Raw genomic sequence first — 14,751 nt, 5'->3', positions numbered from 1 at the left:
GTGGATTTTTTTTTTTAACCCAAAGGTTAAAGCGTTTCTATTTGAAACATCTATTTACATTCCAGAGTCCAAAAAAAAACAAGGCAGCCGAGATCCAGGCCTATATCTGTCCCCAGCCGCGTCACAGACACAGCATCAGAGCTGCACAGGGGGAACATTCTTAGCCCTCTCCCCGAGCCGCTGAGGTGACTCACGCCTCCCTCCTGCCAGCATGGACCACGCCACCGCTCAGAAGGCTAGGCAGTGCGCGTGTGTCGGTTTCGGTGGGGGGTGGGGGGGCCCACAGGGATCTAGAGAGCCGGGCTGGCTGCGGGGGCCAGCGGGGGTCTATGTAGAGATGGGGAGCCTTTAGGAAAGGGATGGGGGCAGCAGGGATCCAGCCTGCAAAGATTCTGGGGTCCAACTTGAAAGAAGAAGAAAGGACATGCTGAGGAGGAAACTTCAGGCCAACGGCCAACTGCTTCTGGAAGGCAAGGAACAGTGGGAACAGGGCAGGATGGGTGGACTGATACGGCATTTGCCAAATGGGGTAGAGCGGCTCCCCCAAGCAGAGATGCTCTGCACAGTCATCCCTTTGCTCTTCAAGAGACCACTTTGACTCCCAGGGGGTTCAAGGCAGAAGTCAGCAGATAGGGTCTTCAGCTAGAGCTGTGGGCTCGACTGGACCAGGGCTAGACTGGCCCCCTGTGTTTACACCCTTCCCAGGGGACTATGCAGACTCTGCACCACTGGCCCTAGGGTTTCAGTCCCATCCCAGAGGCCTGCACAGCGGGCATCCTCAGGGCTGGTCCCCAGGGTTATGCCACGACCTCAGGAGACCGCATGGGCATCCCTGCCCAGGCAGATGGCTGGCCTTGTTTGAAGGGTTTTCCAATCTTCCCCAAACCTTCATCCTCTGACACATCTCAGTCCAGCTGCAACCTTATCCCTGGACAGCTTAGAGCCAAATCACGGGTGCCTCTGCAGGCACATGGCTCCCACCTTCCAATCCAAAGCCTGGGACCCACACCCACCTACCCAGAGGCAGACTCCCCATACATACACACACAGACACCCACACCCACACCCAAGTGCCAAGCCACTGCCAGGAGGGGCCAAGCAGGCATGGGTCCAGCAGGCCCCTCCCTAGAGGAAGCATCTGGTGGTGCCGGCCTGGTGGGGAGGCTGTGCCAGGAAGGCCTGATGCTGCCAACAGGTTCCTGGGAGGGAGAGAGGGAGTGGCTCAGCCCTGGGGGATCCCACCCCCAGCCAAGAGTCCCTGCTGAGAAGGGGGCAGGGTTAGGGAGTCCTCAAGCCCAGTGAGCCTGAGTAACATTCCTTCATCCTCATGTGTTGACAATAAACCAAGGCCTGGGGGAAGCAGAGATATGGGGACGGGGGTGGTCAAGGGAGCTAAGGCTCCCAACATCCCAGGTGCCAGCCTCTGCCTAACTCAACCAGACTCCTCCTCCTCGACCAGACTGGACAAGCCTCCTCCCTAGGTGTCTGATTCCCAGGATACTCTCACCTATGGACCGGCAGAAATCACTGCAATGGACCCTCTGACCCCAAGAACCCACCAGAGGAGCCGGCGGGGTGGCGGGGGGGAAGCCTCTATTCTTATGGACACTCCGGCTCTAGTTTCTTCTCTTGTCCAGACCTGGGAAGCAGACGGCCTGGAGGCAGGTCACTGACCCACTTTCTCCCCTCTTGACCACGGTGCCAACTAGGCCAGGACCGTCTAGTAATCCACAGCCCCCAGCAGTGGATGCCGACCCTGCCAGCGGCCAAAGAGATGCTGCGCAGTGCAGCTGGAGGGCGTGGTGGGAGGGCAGGTCTAGGAGAGCAGGGAAGCCCACCTCAGAGAGCACACCTCCCCTGACTGCACATATTCTCAACAAAGACCTCCAGAAAGATCTAGGCAGGACCCCAGCTGGGTGAGACCTGGAGCCAGACGCTCAGCCGCAGAGACGAGGATGCCCAATGGCAGAGGGCAGGCGGGGACACGGAGGCACTTACCTGTCACGGGGATGCCGTGCAGAGGGGTCCGGGGCAGGATTTCCAAGGCTGGTTCCCGGCCTGGCATCCCATCTGCTGAGAAACAGGATTCCGTTTCATAGATGGTCTGCAGCATCTCCACCAGCCCCTGAGCCTTGGGCACTAGCAGCATGCCCAGGAGGGGCCGCCCGAGGCGGGGAGTCAGCCACAGGGAAGGTGGTCGGGTGGGGCCCTCGCGGCTGCTCAGGGGCTCCCTCAGGCCACGGCTACTGGGACCAGCACGATGGGGAGGTGCTTCATCCGGCCTGGGCACTTCTGGTGGCAGGAGGAGCCAGGAGCCCCAGAGCTACGGGCCCAGTGCCCCTCTAGAGGGGCATCCGACCACTGGCCTCTCCAGAGGTCCCAGGAGCGGGGTCTGGCTGAGCACTCAGGGGACAGGAAGGGGAGCTGGGCAGGCAGGCGGGCTCTCTGTGTTCCCTCCCAGCCCTGGGTGACAGCTCTGGGCCCGGCTCCCTGCTCCTCCTTCCCGAATGAGCCGCCGGCAGCTGGCAGGAGACTGAAATAGCAGTTGGGGGAGGGCCCTGTCTATAAATAGGTGGAGCATGCTCAGGGAGCCGCCGGCTGACTGCCAGGAGCCCGGGCCTGGCGGAGGCCCCATGGCGGGGGGAGGGGGAGGCGCGTTCCACCCCAGGAGGAAGCGCCAGGGAGGGGGATGGGAACCGGGAAGAGCCTGCACTCAGGGCCAAGGCCACAGAGCCGGGTGGCCAGAGGCTGCGCTGGGGCAGGGCTCGGGCTGGAATAGCCATACATCTGGGAGCAGCTCTGGGATTGCTTTTGGCAGACAAGGGGCTAGAGCCCCAAAAGCCTGACTCCGTCCTCTATGTTCCCTCGCACCATCCAGAGCAGATAAAGCAACTGAAAGGGTCTGGACAGGTGGGCAGACAGGGCCACCAGGCCAAATCGTGCATCTTCCCGGTAATCCTAACAGCCAATGGGAGCTGATTTACCTTCTGCCCTCTTTTAGACCTGGGAGGTGCCTCCCCGCCCCCCTTGACCAGCAGGGAGATCCCTGAGCAGCAGCTAAGTAGTGGCTCCCTCCTACCTATTGGGGTGTCACTTCCAGAGGCTGCTCAGCTTCCTTCCAGGGGGCAGAGAGACCCTTCTGGGACAGGCCTCACTCCACCCAGAGAAGGGAATCTGGGAGCACCTGCCTGTGCTCAGACCACAGGTAGCTCTTCCCGCGGTGAGTGCAATGCTAAGTAGCACATAGATCACTTCGTTTATTCTGCACAATGACCTCAGGAGAGAGGTGCAGACAGGGAAACAGAGGCACAGAGAGATGAAGTCACTCAGGTCATACAGCCGCTTGAATGGTAGGGCTGGGACATCTGAAGTTCATGTCTGAGCTCTAACCACCACGGCCCCTGCTTCCTGCACAGGAGGCACATGAAACTGCCCCAGGGTTTCCAGTAACAGGTACAATGACCACCCCCCCGGGACCCAGGTAGGCGGAGACCTGGGGTTGCAGCCCCTGTAAGAAGAGTTGAGGGGCTGCCAGCATCCAGCCCTTCCCCATCAGCCTCAGGCCTGGCACAGCAGGGCCCGCTCCTGAGACTGGTGTGCCATGAGGACTGGTGATATCCCCACCTACGCTTCCCACTGCTGGCCCATCCCTTCTCCTGAGGTTGTGCCTCCCACTGATACAGAGATCCCACTTGGCCCCCTGACCTCACTGGAGCCTTTTAATAGCCTGGTTATTCCTGGGTCTGTGTCCCCCTCCCCCTTCCTGATGTCACAGCTGCTATTTTGGAGCCCCCTCTTGGCCCCTCCTTGCCCCCAACTCTAGGCATGGAGCCAGGGACACCTGTCCTCTCCCTGGACTGGATGACCTCACCCTCCCGTCGGGAGCCCAGGAGGAGCTGGCCAACCAAGGACACGAGAGATGTGGCTCCTGCCAGCTGGGGAGAGCAAAGGGGCCTCCTGCCCTCAGGTGGAGAGATCACATGGATGGGGAAGGGGCAGAGGTGGGCTGTCCCAGGTGCTAGACTGGCGGGTAAGATGGGTATGAGGGAAGCTGGAGGTTAACAGGAGCTAAAGAAAGCTCTGAGCCTCAGCTTCTTAGTCAGGACAGACTCCAGAAAACTGGTGATGGAGCAGTGTTCCCCACAGGGGTCTGGAGCTGGTGGACACTTCAGAGTAAGTCTGGGGACTCCGTTCGGCACAATGCACCCCAAACTCATCCTGGCCAACCAGGCTTCCCAGAAAGCAAGGGGAGGGAAGGTCAAGGTCTCCTCAGCAGGGTGACAGGCAGCAGTCTCGATGGAGCCCAGAAAGCTGGGGGCAGCAGCCCATCCCAGCCAAGACTCCACCCACCCACGCTGAAAGCAACCAGAAGGGCTGGCTAGCCCTGTCCTGGCTCTCTCTCTGCCTGCCCCAGGCACAGGAGAGTATGGTAGGGGAACCCTGTTCTGGAAGAGAGGAAATCATCAGTTACAATGACTCAAAAGGCAGGGCCCCCGGAACGTGGAGCAGTCAGAACCCTAAGGAAACACAGCTCCCTGTTTAGGGAAGCTGAGAGCCCCCGGGAGGCTGGGCACCCAGAGGTGGCCAGAGCCAGGGTTTCAGGGCAGTTCCCAGCACTGCTATGACTTTCAGCAACAGCTTGAAGTGGGAAGTAAAGTGTCAGACACAGCCAGATGATCCTCAGCATAGTTCCCAGAATCCTTCAGGGCAATAAGAGAGGAGGCCTGGGATGGGGACAAGTTTCGTTTTTTTTCTTCTAAGGTTCAAGTGATGCAACATCCTCCTAACGTCTAACCTCAATCCCTCCTGCTTTATAGCTCCTCTCCTCCGGGTTCATGTCTCTTTTCCATGCCCCCTCCCCAGCTCTCCCGTGCATGTGTCACCCCACCGATCTTACAGAGCACCCACCAAGAACCGCTCACAGTAGCCTCATGAAAAGCAGGCACCATCCCCTCCAGAGCCACCATGACCTCATTTGCTCCCTCCCTCCCTCAGAGGCTGGGCTCAGGCCTCCTAACCCTTTAAATGTGGAGAAGGAGAACCTAAAGTGGTTCCTTGAGCTTGCGAAGGCTCCCATCTTCTGGGCCCAAAGGCCGGGGTGGGGCCCTGACTGTAAGGAAGAAAGTGAAATTTGCTTTGTGCAGAGTATAAAAGCCGAGGGCTGTGGGGGGAGTGCAGGATGCAAGCTGCCATGGGGCCCTGGAGGCAGGCCTGCCTGCCCTCCAGTTCTCTCCTGTCCTCGGAGTCAGTCATGCCGGAGCCTGTCAGCATGGCCCGGGAGCCGCCATACGCCAGGTCCCATGCTGGGTGCTGGCTAAACCCTCTCATTTGAGACCCAGCCCAGAAAAAATGTGAACACCTACTGTGGCATCTTCCACATCCCCTCAGGGTTGACCCTGCCTCCTCCGACTATTCCATGCTAAGCCTTCAATCCCTTTGGAATGGTGGGACAGGGGAGGATGGCGCTGATCTCAATCTACAGTGAGTTCAGAGGCATGCCAGGGGGCATCAAAGTGGAGAAGGGACACCAGAGTCCACTTCCCAGACCCCTGCCCCATGACGCCTGTGACCCACTTTCTCTTCCTTCCCCGGCGGCACAGAGGCAGAGGCTGAGCCTGAGGCTGGGAGGCAGGACGCCGAGGTTCCTGGCTCCACCCCACGCCTATGCCCCAGTTTCTCTGGTCACCCAGAAAGGAGGGGGCAGCCGGGAAAGGGAAGGAGAGAAAGTGTGCAGCGAGCTGGGAGGTGCTGGGCAGGCAGGTATTGTCATGAAGCTTGTCTCCCTCCCACGCTGGGGCTAAGGAACCCGGCCGCCGCCTCCTGGGGCCCTGTAGCCATCTAGACTGGCTCAAGAGGCGGGCCTTCCCAGTGCCCACGCCTCTTGGCCACAGCACGGAGGACAGGGCAGAGAGGGACCAGAGTGGGCCAAGGCCCCAGGATAGCTCCTCCAGGCTGGCAGGGGGCACATCCTGTCAGTCCTTCACACCCACTGATGGGAGCAGGAGTGAAAATGAAGCCTCAGTCCTCAAGCCTCCCGGTGCCTAAAGAGAAGCCAGATATCAGGGAGTGGCCTCCTCAGGGAAGCGGGCAGCCCCATCAACGGCCTCTGCTTGTCCTCCCAGGACTGCAAAAGAGGCAAATCAGGTCAGATGCTGGCATCTGGCCCAGCCCAGAGGGAAGTGGATCAGCTCCCACTCCCCAGGGAAGACTGGGGAGCCCCAGAAGTAAATCTCTCGAGATCTCCACCTGCCACCCCTCACCTGGAAGACACTTTCTCACTAACTTGTCTGCTATGAGGGCAGGGATGGATCATCTCCTACTTTTCTTTTCCAAACAGGAAAGCTCCTGCCCTGAGACCAAAGGAGGGAAACTGCCCCTCACCCAGGCCTGCCCTTCTGAGTCCTGAGGAAGAGAGGGGTGAGTCTTCAGGGACTTGGGAGAGGGTGGGGTGCTCAGAGATCTGGGGAACTAACCACTCTCCTCATCCCCACTTTTAGCCCCAGGCCTGTGGCTTCACGCTGTTCCTAAGCTCCCTTCGAGGGACACCAACTACAACTCGTGGTTTCATTGGACTTGCATGGAGTTCAAGCAAGCAGTTTCCAGGCTTTTGCCAGGTGCCCAGCACCCGCAGCCTCAGCCCAGATGACACCCTGAGCTCTGGGAATGGCAGATGTTGGGCCCCTCGATGGGGGAGGCTGTGCAGAAGTTGGCTCACTCCCCAAGTCAGAGCAGCTAGAACTCCACATTGGGGAGAGGAGGCCTGGAGCCCTGGAAAAACTCAGTAGGAAGGGCCTCGGGACGCTGCCCCTGAAGAATGATCCCAGTCTGAGCCTGGCAACAGTCCTAAAACCAGCTTTCCAATCTCTGGCCCCCTGTCCTTCTTCTTCCTTGCTGAACACAAGCAGACGGCATCTCCCCCTGCTGGGGGGAGCGAGAAAGCCAGCCAGGAGGCGCGGCCAATTCGATGGGCCCCTCCCGGCCAGGCTCAAGGTTGATGGACCCCTCAAGCCCCTTCCAGCTCTGGGACAAACGGCTACATGGAAGATTCAGCCCACGTGCATCTAGAAAAACCCCTCTGACCTGATCCAGCCGAGGTTGATCGTCTTAGCCTTTCACTGTAAGGCACTAAAATCCCAAAGCTGGAAAATGTCCTTTTGGAGCCACCAACAGATGCCTCTGGCCAGCTCCCGTTCCCCTGGCCACCGGTTAGACCCCAGGCCTGGTGTGCCTAGATATGGCTCCCAAACAGGTCAGTGTTGTAGCTCAGTTGGCACTCTTGTTAGGCACAACCAACCCTGCGAGGGGCAGCATCCAGCTGAGATGGCCAAGGGACTGTTGAGAACCCACCAGGCCTCTCCTTCCCCTTCACCAGCCCAGCCTCATAGGAGGAAGCAGGAAGTCAGAGTAGCCCACCCTCCAGCACCAGAGTCACACAGACCTCTCTACGTCTAACGCCTGGCACAGCCCCTGCAGGGGAAACGAAGGCAGGCAATAGCAGGAGGTTCGGAGGGGGGACCACAATCCCAGCGGAAGGGGGCCCATCGACAAAGCTGACTTGGTGAATCTCAGGAGCCCAGCCTTCCCCAGCTGGCATTCTACTCTGTCTTGTGCCCGGACGATGTCACGATGGAAAGGGCAACAGGAGGGGGCACAGGCTTAACCAAAACAAAGGTCACAAAGCCAACCAATCCCACCAGCTTCTGGCTTCCCTGAATCTGTTGGAAGCCCTGGGACTGTGGTCAGGGCCACACGTCACCAGCACGCGGTCCTCACGACAGGAAGCCACCAGATAGAACACAGTGATGATGACGGGGAATGAGATGGGCCTCGACTCCTCCCTGATCCTGCTTTGCACCGTCCTGCTAACTGGTTTCAGTCTCCAGGCCCTAGTTTCCCTGTCTCTAAAAGAATGAAAGGTATCTCCCACCCCTGTAGAAAAAGATGTACTAGGAAGGGTTTGGGGGGTGGTGGGGGGGGTGGTGGTTAAAGTTGAGCAAGATGGACTCTGACCCTTTTAAGTCTGTGCCGAAGGAGACAGCCAAGGAGGGAAAGCAGTTATTACTCTGACCACACTGACCCATGACCCCCCTGTGAAACCCCTGAGGGTCCAGCTTAGGCTGCTTGGACACAACCACATGGGCAGACATCCAGACTCACCCGTGCACAAAGCTGCCTGGAGTCCCACCCACAGACTATTTCTGGCAGCACTAGGCAGGCTCCTAGGAGCAGAGGGGAATAAGAAATCTCAGAGTTGGAGACCCCAAATTAAGAATCTCCCCTGTCCGGGGCATGTCTACTTGGACTCAAAGAAGAGAGCCTAGTCTCCTCTGCCAACGTGTCACTGCCCACTCCTCACCCCAAAGCCACTCATCCCAGCACAGGCTAAGGCTGGAGGCCTTGCAAACCTCCACCAAGAAAAAGAGTATGGAACACAGAGTATGGAAAAAAGTATGGAACTTCAGCCAGAAGAAAGGACACCACCACGACAAGGAAGCTGGGCATTCAGCTATCAGAGGGAACTTCTTCCAACATTATCCCCAGACCTCCCAGAAGGGCTCAAGGGCACACAGCCCCCTTACCCCTGCCTGTCTTGGTGAACAGGGGCAGGGTGGCATGGAATTGAAAGCCCCTGAGTCAAGAGGGCCAGCCTGGGATCAGTTGGACCCATGCCCTCCCAGGGCTAGGCTGGACCATCAACCCATCAACTTCAGGTCTACCCCTTAGTCAATCACTCCAGGCTTGCCTCTGTCTTTTTCTCACTATGCTTCTCCACTGCTGACCCCTCATTCCCTTATGGCTCAGACCCTGAAGATCAGCTGGCCTGGGGTGGATATACCCATACAGCCCATTACATCCAAAGCCACCCCAGGTGCCTTCTCCAGCTTCCCAACTCTTACCCGACTCGGTGGGAGAGTTCATGCCGGCTCTGGGCCTGCAGGAAGCTGGCGTTGGGGGCTGGGACGGGAGGGGGTGGAGCTGCGGTGATGTCAAGAGAGACAGACGATAACAGACAGACGGACGGGACAGGAGCCCGGGGCCGCTGTGCCTCTAACGCCCATCCGAGGCCATCCTTCGGGGCGAGGCAGTCAGGCATTCAGAACGGCATTCCTGGGGAGAGATGGAGCAGGGTTAGCGGGCCCCAACTCAGGAACCTGAGGGTGGAGGGAGACCTTGGAGCTTGTCAGTTACACCTAGGGAACAGACGGAGGGCTACCTGCCCAGCAGCACAGCACTGGACCAGACCTAGTTTCTTCTCTTTCTAACTGGTGAGACTGCCGGCTCTCACGGGAAGGGAAATGGCTACGGTAACCACATCCAAACTCCCTTTCAGGTGACCATGTCCACTGTCAGGTGGGGACACCTTGGAGACTCCCAAGGGTGCCCAATGCGGGATAGGGTATGCGCCAAGGTAAAAGTGCAAGAAGGCTTCTGAACTCTGTCCAGGGCAGTGGAGAGACGCAGGGCTGATCTGGAGCCCCTCAAAGAACTTAAGGGCGAGACTGGTCCTCCAGCCCCACAGCCTGAGCTTGGTGCTCATCTTCTCCCTACTCCCGGACCTTTACGTCACCCAACCCTGAAAACGCCACATGCTTCTTTCTGTCTTGGTCTCCCCCATTCAACAATAGGTTGCCCTCAGAGAAACAGGGCAACAACTGCTCTTTCTCTACCCATTAACCATGCTGTTTCTAAGAATTTCGAAAGACGGACACATTTATCCCACATCTGGTGCCCTCTGGACTAGGGGTCCAACGCCTGCACCCAGGGCCTTGCATGTGTTGTATAGGTTGTGCCCCACGCAACGAGGTCTGAAATCCAGCCTCTGCTCTGCCTGCCAAGCTACACAGGCTGAATCCACCCAGAATAAGGGACGCTGTTTTCCAGTTTGTACAAAGACACCAAGAGACCCAGCAGCAGGCCTGCTGAGGCCAGTAGAGTAAGAGAGGATGTCCCAGTATTACAGAACCATGTGTCTGCCAACTGTCTCCACTCCTCCAGCTCCCCAACCCCCTCTGGCCTCACAGCTAGCCCTCAAGCTTCAGACACTATACACGCACCCACCTGGGCCCATCCCTAAAGAGTTCATGATCCACCCTAGACATGATCTCATTCATTTTTTTCCAAACGAAGGCAGGCCTTCCAACACCTAGTGAAATGGAGGGAACAGGAAGCAATAGGCAGGGCGCAAGTTTTAAACCCTAACTCTGTTCCCAAAACTAGGAAGAGGCAGTCACTTCTGCCCCTGGACAGCCTACCTCCTGTCCGGATTAATTCTTGGTAAACTTTGCATTCTCATCAAGGATGGCCAGGCATGAGGTCCATACGGGGCCGAGGAGCCCAGGACTCAGCCATGGCAGAGATACAAGAACACAAACATTGACACACACACAGGTGTACTGCACATATACTAGGAAGATCTCAAGTCTTCTACTGCCCCCTGGGACTGGCCCAGGGACTGTTGAGAACCCACCAGGCCTCTCCTTCCCCTTCGCCAGCCCAGCCTCACAGGAAGGAGCAGGAAGTCAGGGTAGCCCACTCTCCAGCACCAGAGTCACACAGACCTGTCTACGTCTAATGCCTGGAACAGCCCCTGCAGGGAAAACGAAGGCAGGCACTGGGAGGAGGTTCGGAGGGAGGACCACAATCCCAGCAGGAAGGGGCCCATCGACAAAGCTGACTTGGTGAATCTCAGGAGCCCAGCCTTCCCCAGCTGGCATTCTACTCTGTCTTGTGCCCGGACGATGTCACGATGGAAAGGGCAACAGGAGGGGGCACAGGCTTAACCAAAACAAAGGTCACAAAGCCAACCAATCCCTGACTCGGTAGCCAGGGAAAGGTGCGCTCAGATTGGGAGATGGGAGTAGGCCGAGAGAAGGGGCTGAATGGCTCCCAGCAGGCACAGGTGTAGGGCAAGGTCAGAAGAGGCTGTGCAGGGTTGGGGCCAAGCTCAGGAATGCAGCAGGTGGGGCTGTTGGTGCCCTGGCAGGGCCCGCGTGGGCAGACAGCTCAGCCCATGCCCACCCCAGGGCTGGCGCCCGGTCCTGCTCACACCCTTTCCCGTGGGCTGGGGAACACAGGTTCAGAATTTCCCACGATTCCCAGCAGCCCGAGTGACCCAGCCCGTCTCCTCAGTGAAAGGAACCTCCACAACAGGGCTCTCAGGAGCGGCAGAGTCTCCACTGGCCAAAAACTAGGTTAAGATCCGCCCTGAGCCCCCATCAGTCCTCAACCCCTGGAGAGAAGAGGAAGGGAGGGGCTCCCAGAACTCCCAGGAGGCTCCGGGCTCTGAAAGGCTGCACTCCGGCCCACCCTACCGCATGTAACAGGACCCCTGGGCCCCCGTCCACCTGCAAAGAGTGTCTGCCAACACTCCCAGGAAGCCTCCCTGGGAAACAAAGCAGCGTTCACTTTGATCGTTCATGGGGACAGGCATAGATATTTGACTGGGGGTGGGGGGAAGGGCTGAAGGGGGAAAAGGGGAGCTTAATGGTGAAAACCTGAGCTGTCTGGTCCCTCCTCAGCCGGAGAAACTCACTGCTGACCACTGATATAGGAAGGTTGAGAGCGGGGGGGCAGTTGGGGACCAAGAGCTCCGTGGCTCCCTGCACGGGAGCAGTGAGCAGCCTGGCTTCCATGACATCACAAGCAGGAAGACCCCAGGGTCCTGTCCGCACCCCCTGAGAACTCTTGTCTTCCAGTCAGACCTCTGTCCCACTCCAGGATCCAAACCCACCTCCCACCTCCAGCCAGGGCGGCAGAAAACCAGCTGCATCTCACCCTACAAGTTCATGGCTAAGCCGGGAAGGAAGGGCAAAACACCCTAGGGTGATACGCCTCACTCCACTCAGAGGCAATACAATCTCCGGTGGAGGGTGGGAGGAGAAGGGCAGACAAGTGAGGGACAGGCAAGGATGCGCTGCCTCAAAAGCCCCAAGTTCACAATGCAGCCCCACAGGTATTTCATCCCTCAAGGAACCTGAACTCCACCACCACGAGGCAGTTCCCTCTCCCAACACACCAGCTCCAGCCCTGCTCAAGACAGGCCCAAGTCTTGAGCACTGAGGCCGGCCAGGGACCCCTCCCCTCCCAGGTGAGCTGTCCAGACCAAATCCTGTGAGACTACTCCCAGTCTGAGATGTGCCCCCAAAGTCTTCATCAGAAAGCCAGGAGCCCAAACATCCCATCCTAAGGCACAAAGGAACTCTCATCTTGACCCCTCCTGACCAGGGCCCTGGTTGATCACTTTCTCCAGCCTGGAGCCTTCCCACAAGCTGGCCCACCAGAAGCCTGGAGGCTGATCAGAGCCAGGAGGGGTGGCTGACTTGGATGTCAGGGCCCAAACTAAAGGAGGGGGGAGGGCGACAGGGGAGGAAAAAAGGCACCAGGCTGACAAATTCATTTTTGCAATCGGCCCATTTCTGTTTGTCTGCTCAGACGCAGCTCCAGGCATCTGCACAAGCCAGATGGAGGGAGGCTGCTATTTCTAGAAAAAAAAGATGGGGGGTGGTGAGAGGGGAGGGAGGGATGAGGCAGAGGGCAGAAGACCGGGTCTGTTTGCCCTAAAACCTCAGGCAGAAGGATACCCCCTCACCAGCAGTACCAGACAGGGTCCCCATTCAAGAAAAGGCTGGGGCTGGGGCTGGGGTGAGGTGGGGTGGGGGAGAAGAAAGGCAGAGAAAGTTTAATTAGCCAAAGTCGGCTACAATAGGCCTCCTCACGGGCTGCATCAGGTTTTCATTCATGAGCAAGCAACAGTGCTCCAAAAATGCCAAGAACCGCCCCCCCTCCGCCGTCTCCCCCCCACCCCCCACCAAGAGGAGTGCGTCCTCTAGCAGGCTGGCTGAGCCTGATGCCGTGTTCCAGACATCCCTCCTCAAAGGGATGTGAGTAGGAAGAATTAATTATTAAAGAGCAGCTGGTACTTCAGCACCAACTGCACTCCCCCCAGCTCCTATAGCTGTTGCCCCCCTCCTCCCTGCAGAAACACAAACTACCCGTGCCCCCCCCAACATCCCCAGGCCCCATTTCTAAACACACAGCTAACATGCCACCCCTAGGGAAGGGAAAGCAAACCTTTGTCTCTGCAGCTACTTAGAGTGGGTGGGGCATGTGATACTGCCAGCCACCCCCCCACCCCCACCCGGTTACTCCATCCAGCCACAGAGGAGGGTATACTGGGAAGGGGAGGCTGGCACAGAGCTAATGTGCCCTCCATCCTTGCCCCCAAGTAAACTGCACCCTGTATCTGCTCTCCGGCCCCACACAAGCATACCTTCCCAGGACAGAGTGGAGATGCTGGGGACCCAGTCCTCTAACTTAGAGACCCCCCGCCTGCCTTGTCTGGACACAGCCCACAATCAAGTCCAAGGGGAGAAAAGCAAAGGGAGGTTTCAAGAGAAGGGGCAGAAGGCAAACCAAGAGCTCCCCAAGCTTTGTGTTTAGGAGGAAGAGGAAGGAGGGAAGACTGAAATGAAAAAGCAGGCAGCCCCCAACATGGCTCACCCACCATGCCCAGCCCAGCCCAGCGTCTCAACAGCCAGCACAGGCTGAGGAACTCTGGTGCCTAGAACTCAAACGGAGGACCCGTCCTGCCTACATCCTCTAAACCTGAAGAGGCCCAAGGCAGGACCCATCTCCAGGCTCCAGTTCTCCAAAGCAAACTGGTCAGGGGTCCTTTTGGCTAAGACTCCTGGATCTCTCATCCCCTGCCTCCTTTTGTTCCTATGGTCTGACTCCATCCTTCCCTCCCAGTTGGACCTGGAACCCAGTTACCACCAAACCCACTTATCCCAATCGCCGAAGCTAATTCCAGGCCCCAGAAGCACAGTGGTCACTGTCAGAGCGGTGGGTCTCTTGAGCACCCCAAAGCAGGTGCAGCTGCCACCCTTCCTCTTTAGGGATACACCTCACCTCAGAAGGCCAACCGGGGAGTATCAGGTGGTCACCTCCTCCCCAAAATGCGGCACTCCCACCTTCCCCTCTTCTCCCCCACCAACCAGCCTCCCAGATTAATTACTTATTACCCAGCCAGTTCTCATCTCCCCCAGGACCCCAGAGAAGGGTGGGGTAAGGAAGCAGCTCCCCCCAAGTTAAAAGGCACGGGCAGCGCCCCCTCCCTCTGTGAGACACAGACCCAGGATGAAAAATGGGGGGCATCCACCCCAGACAAGAAGTGTGTGTGGGGGGGGGGGAGGAGGGTAGCTTTCATCTCCTAGCTCTCTCTCTGGCTCCAGGGTGTCAGACGGGAGAAGAGGGTGGGAACAAACGCAGTAACGCCTCACTAGGGAGGGGGTGCGAATAATGGGAGAGAGAAGTAAGGTGGGCCCACCGGCCCCCTCCTCGGGCATGTAAGTCAAGGACACAAAATCAAGGATGCGTTCCGAGGTATGGGTAGAAGCGCTGTGGGGTGGGGGCGCCCCTCACCTCAGAGTACCAAGAAAGGCTGTCCAAGAAGGGTCTGCAAAGAATTCGGGTGCAGGGCTCAAATCGCTCTGCAACGCACAGCGCGCCGCCCGGGAGAGGGCAAATCAGACAGCCCCGGCCGGTCTCCCGGCCATTTGGGGGTGTGGGTCGCGGGAAGACGGGCCCCTCCCTTACCTGTAGGGAAGGCGCCCCTGCCTGGGAGGGGCAGGGAGGGGCGCGGGTAGTAACCCCGAGGCCCGGCTCCCGGGCTGGCGATGCTCCCGGGGGGCGCCGCCTGGCACCCGGGCGCCGGGAGGAAGGAAGAGGGGCGCGGAGCTCGGCGCGCGCTCG

General features: G+C 58.5%; 1 protein-coding gene across 1 annotated transcript in view; it reads right to left on the bottom strand.

The window, feature by feature from the left end:
* HDAC5 (histone deacetylase 5) overlaps window positions 1-14,751 on the bottom strand; it is a 37,241-nt gene extending 22,490 nt beyond the window's left edge. The window contains exons 1-3 of the mRNA XM_010832518.1: window positions 14,596-14,751; window positions 8,898-9,108; window positions 1,999-2,070 (exon numbers count right to left, since the gene is read on the bottom strand). Coding sequence (XP_010830820.1) covers window positions 1,999-2,070; window positions 8,898-8,919 — 94 coding nt within the window. The 5' untranslated portion in view covers window positions 8,920-9,108; window positions 14,596-14,751. The remainder of the gene's footprint in view (window positions 1-1,998; window positions 2,071-8,897; window positions 9,109-14,595) is intronic.

This window comes from Bison bison, unplaced genomic scaffold (assembly GCF_000754665.1).
Source record: "Bison bison bison isolate TAMUID 2011002044 unplaced genomic scaffold, Bison_UMD1.0 scf7180017861046, whole genome shotgun sequence".
NCBI classification, from domain to species: Eukaryota; Metazoa; Chordata; class Mammalia; order Artiodactyla; family Bovidae; genus Bison; species Bison bison.
This window is presented reverse-complemented; position numbering and strand designations above follow the sequence as displayed.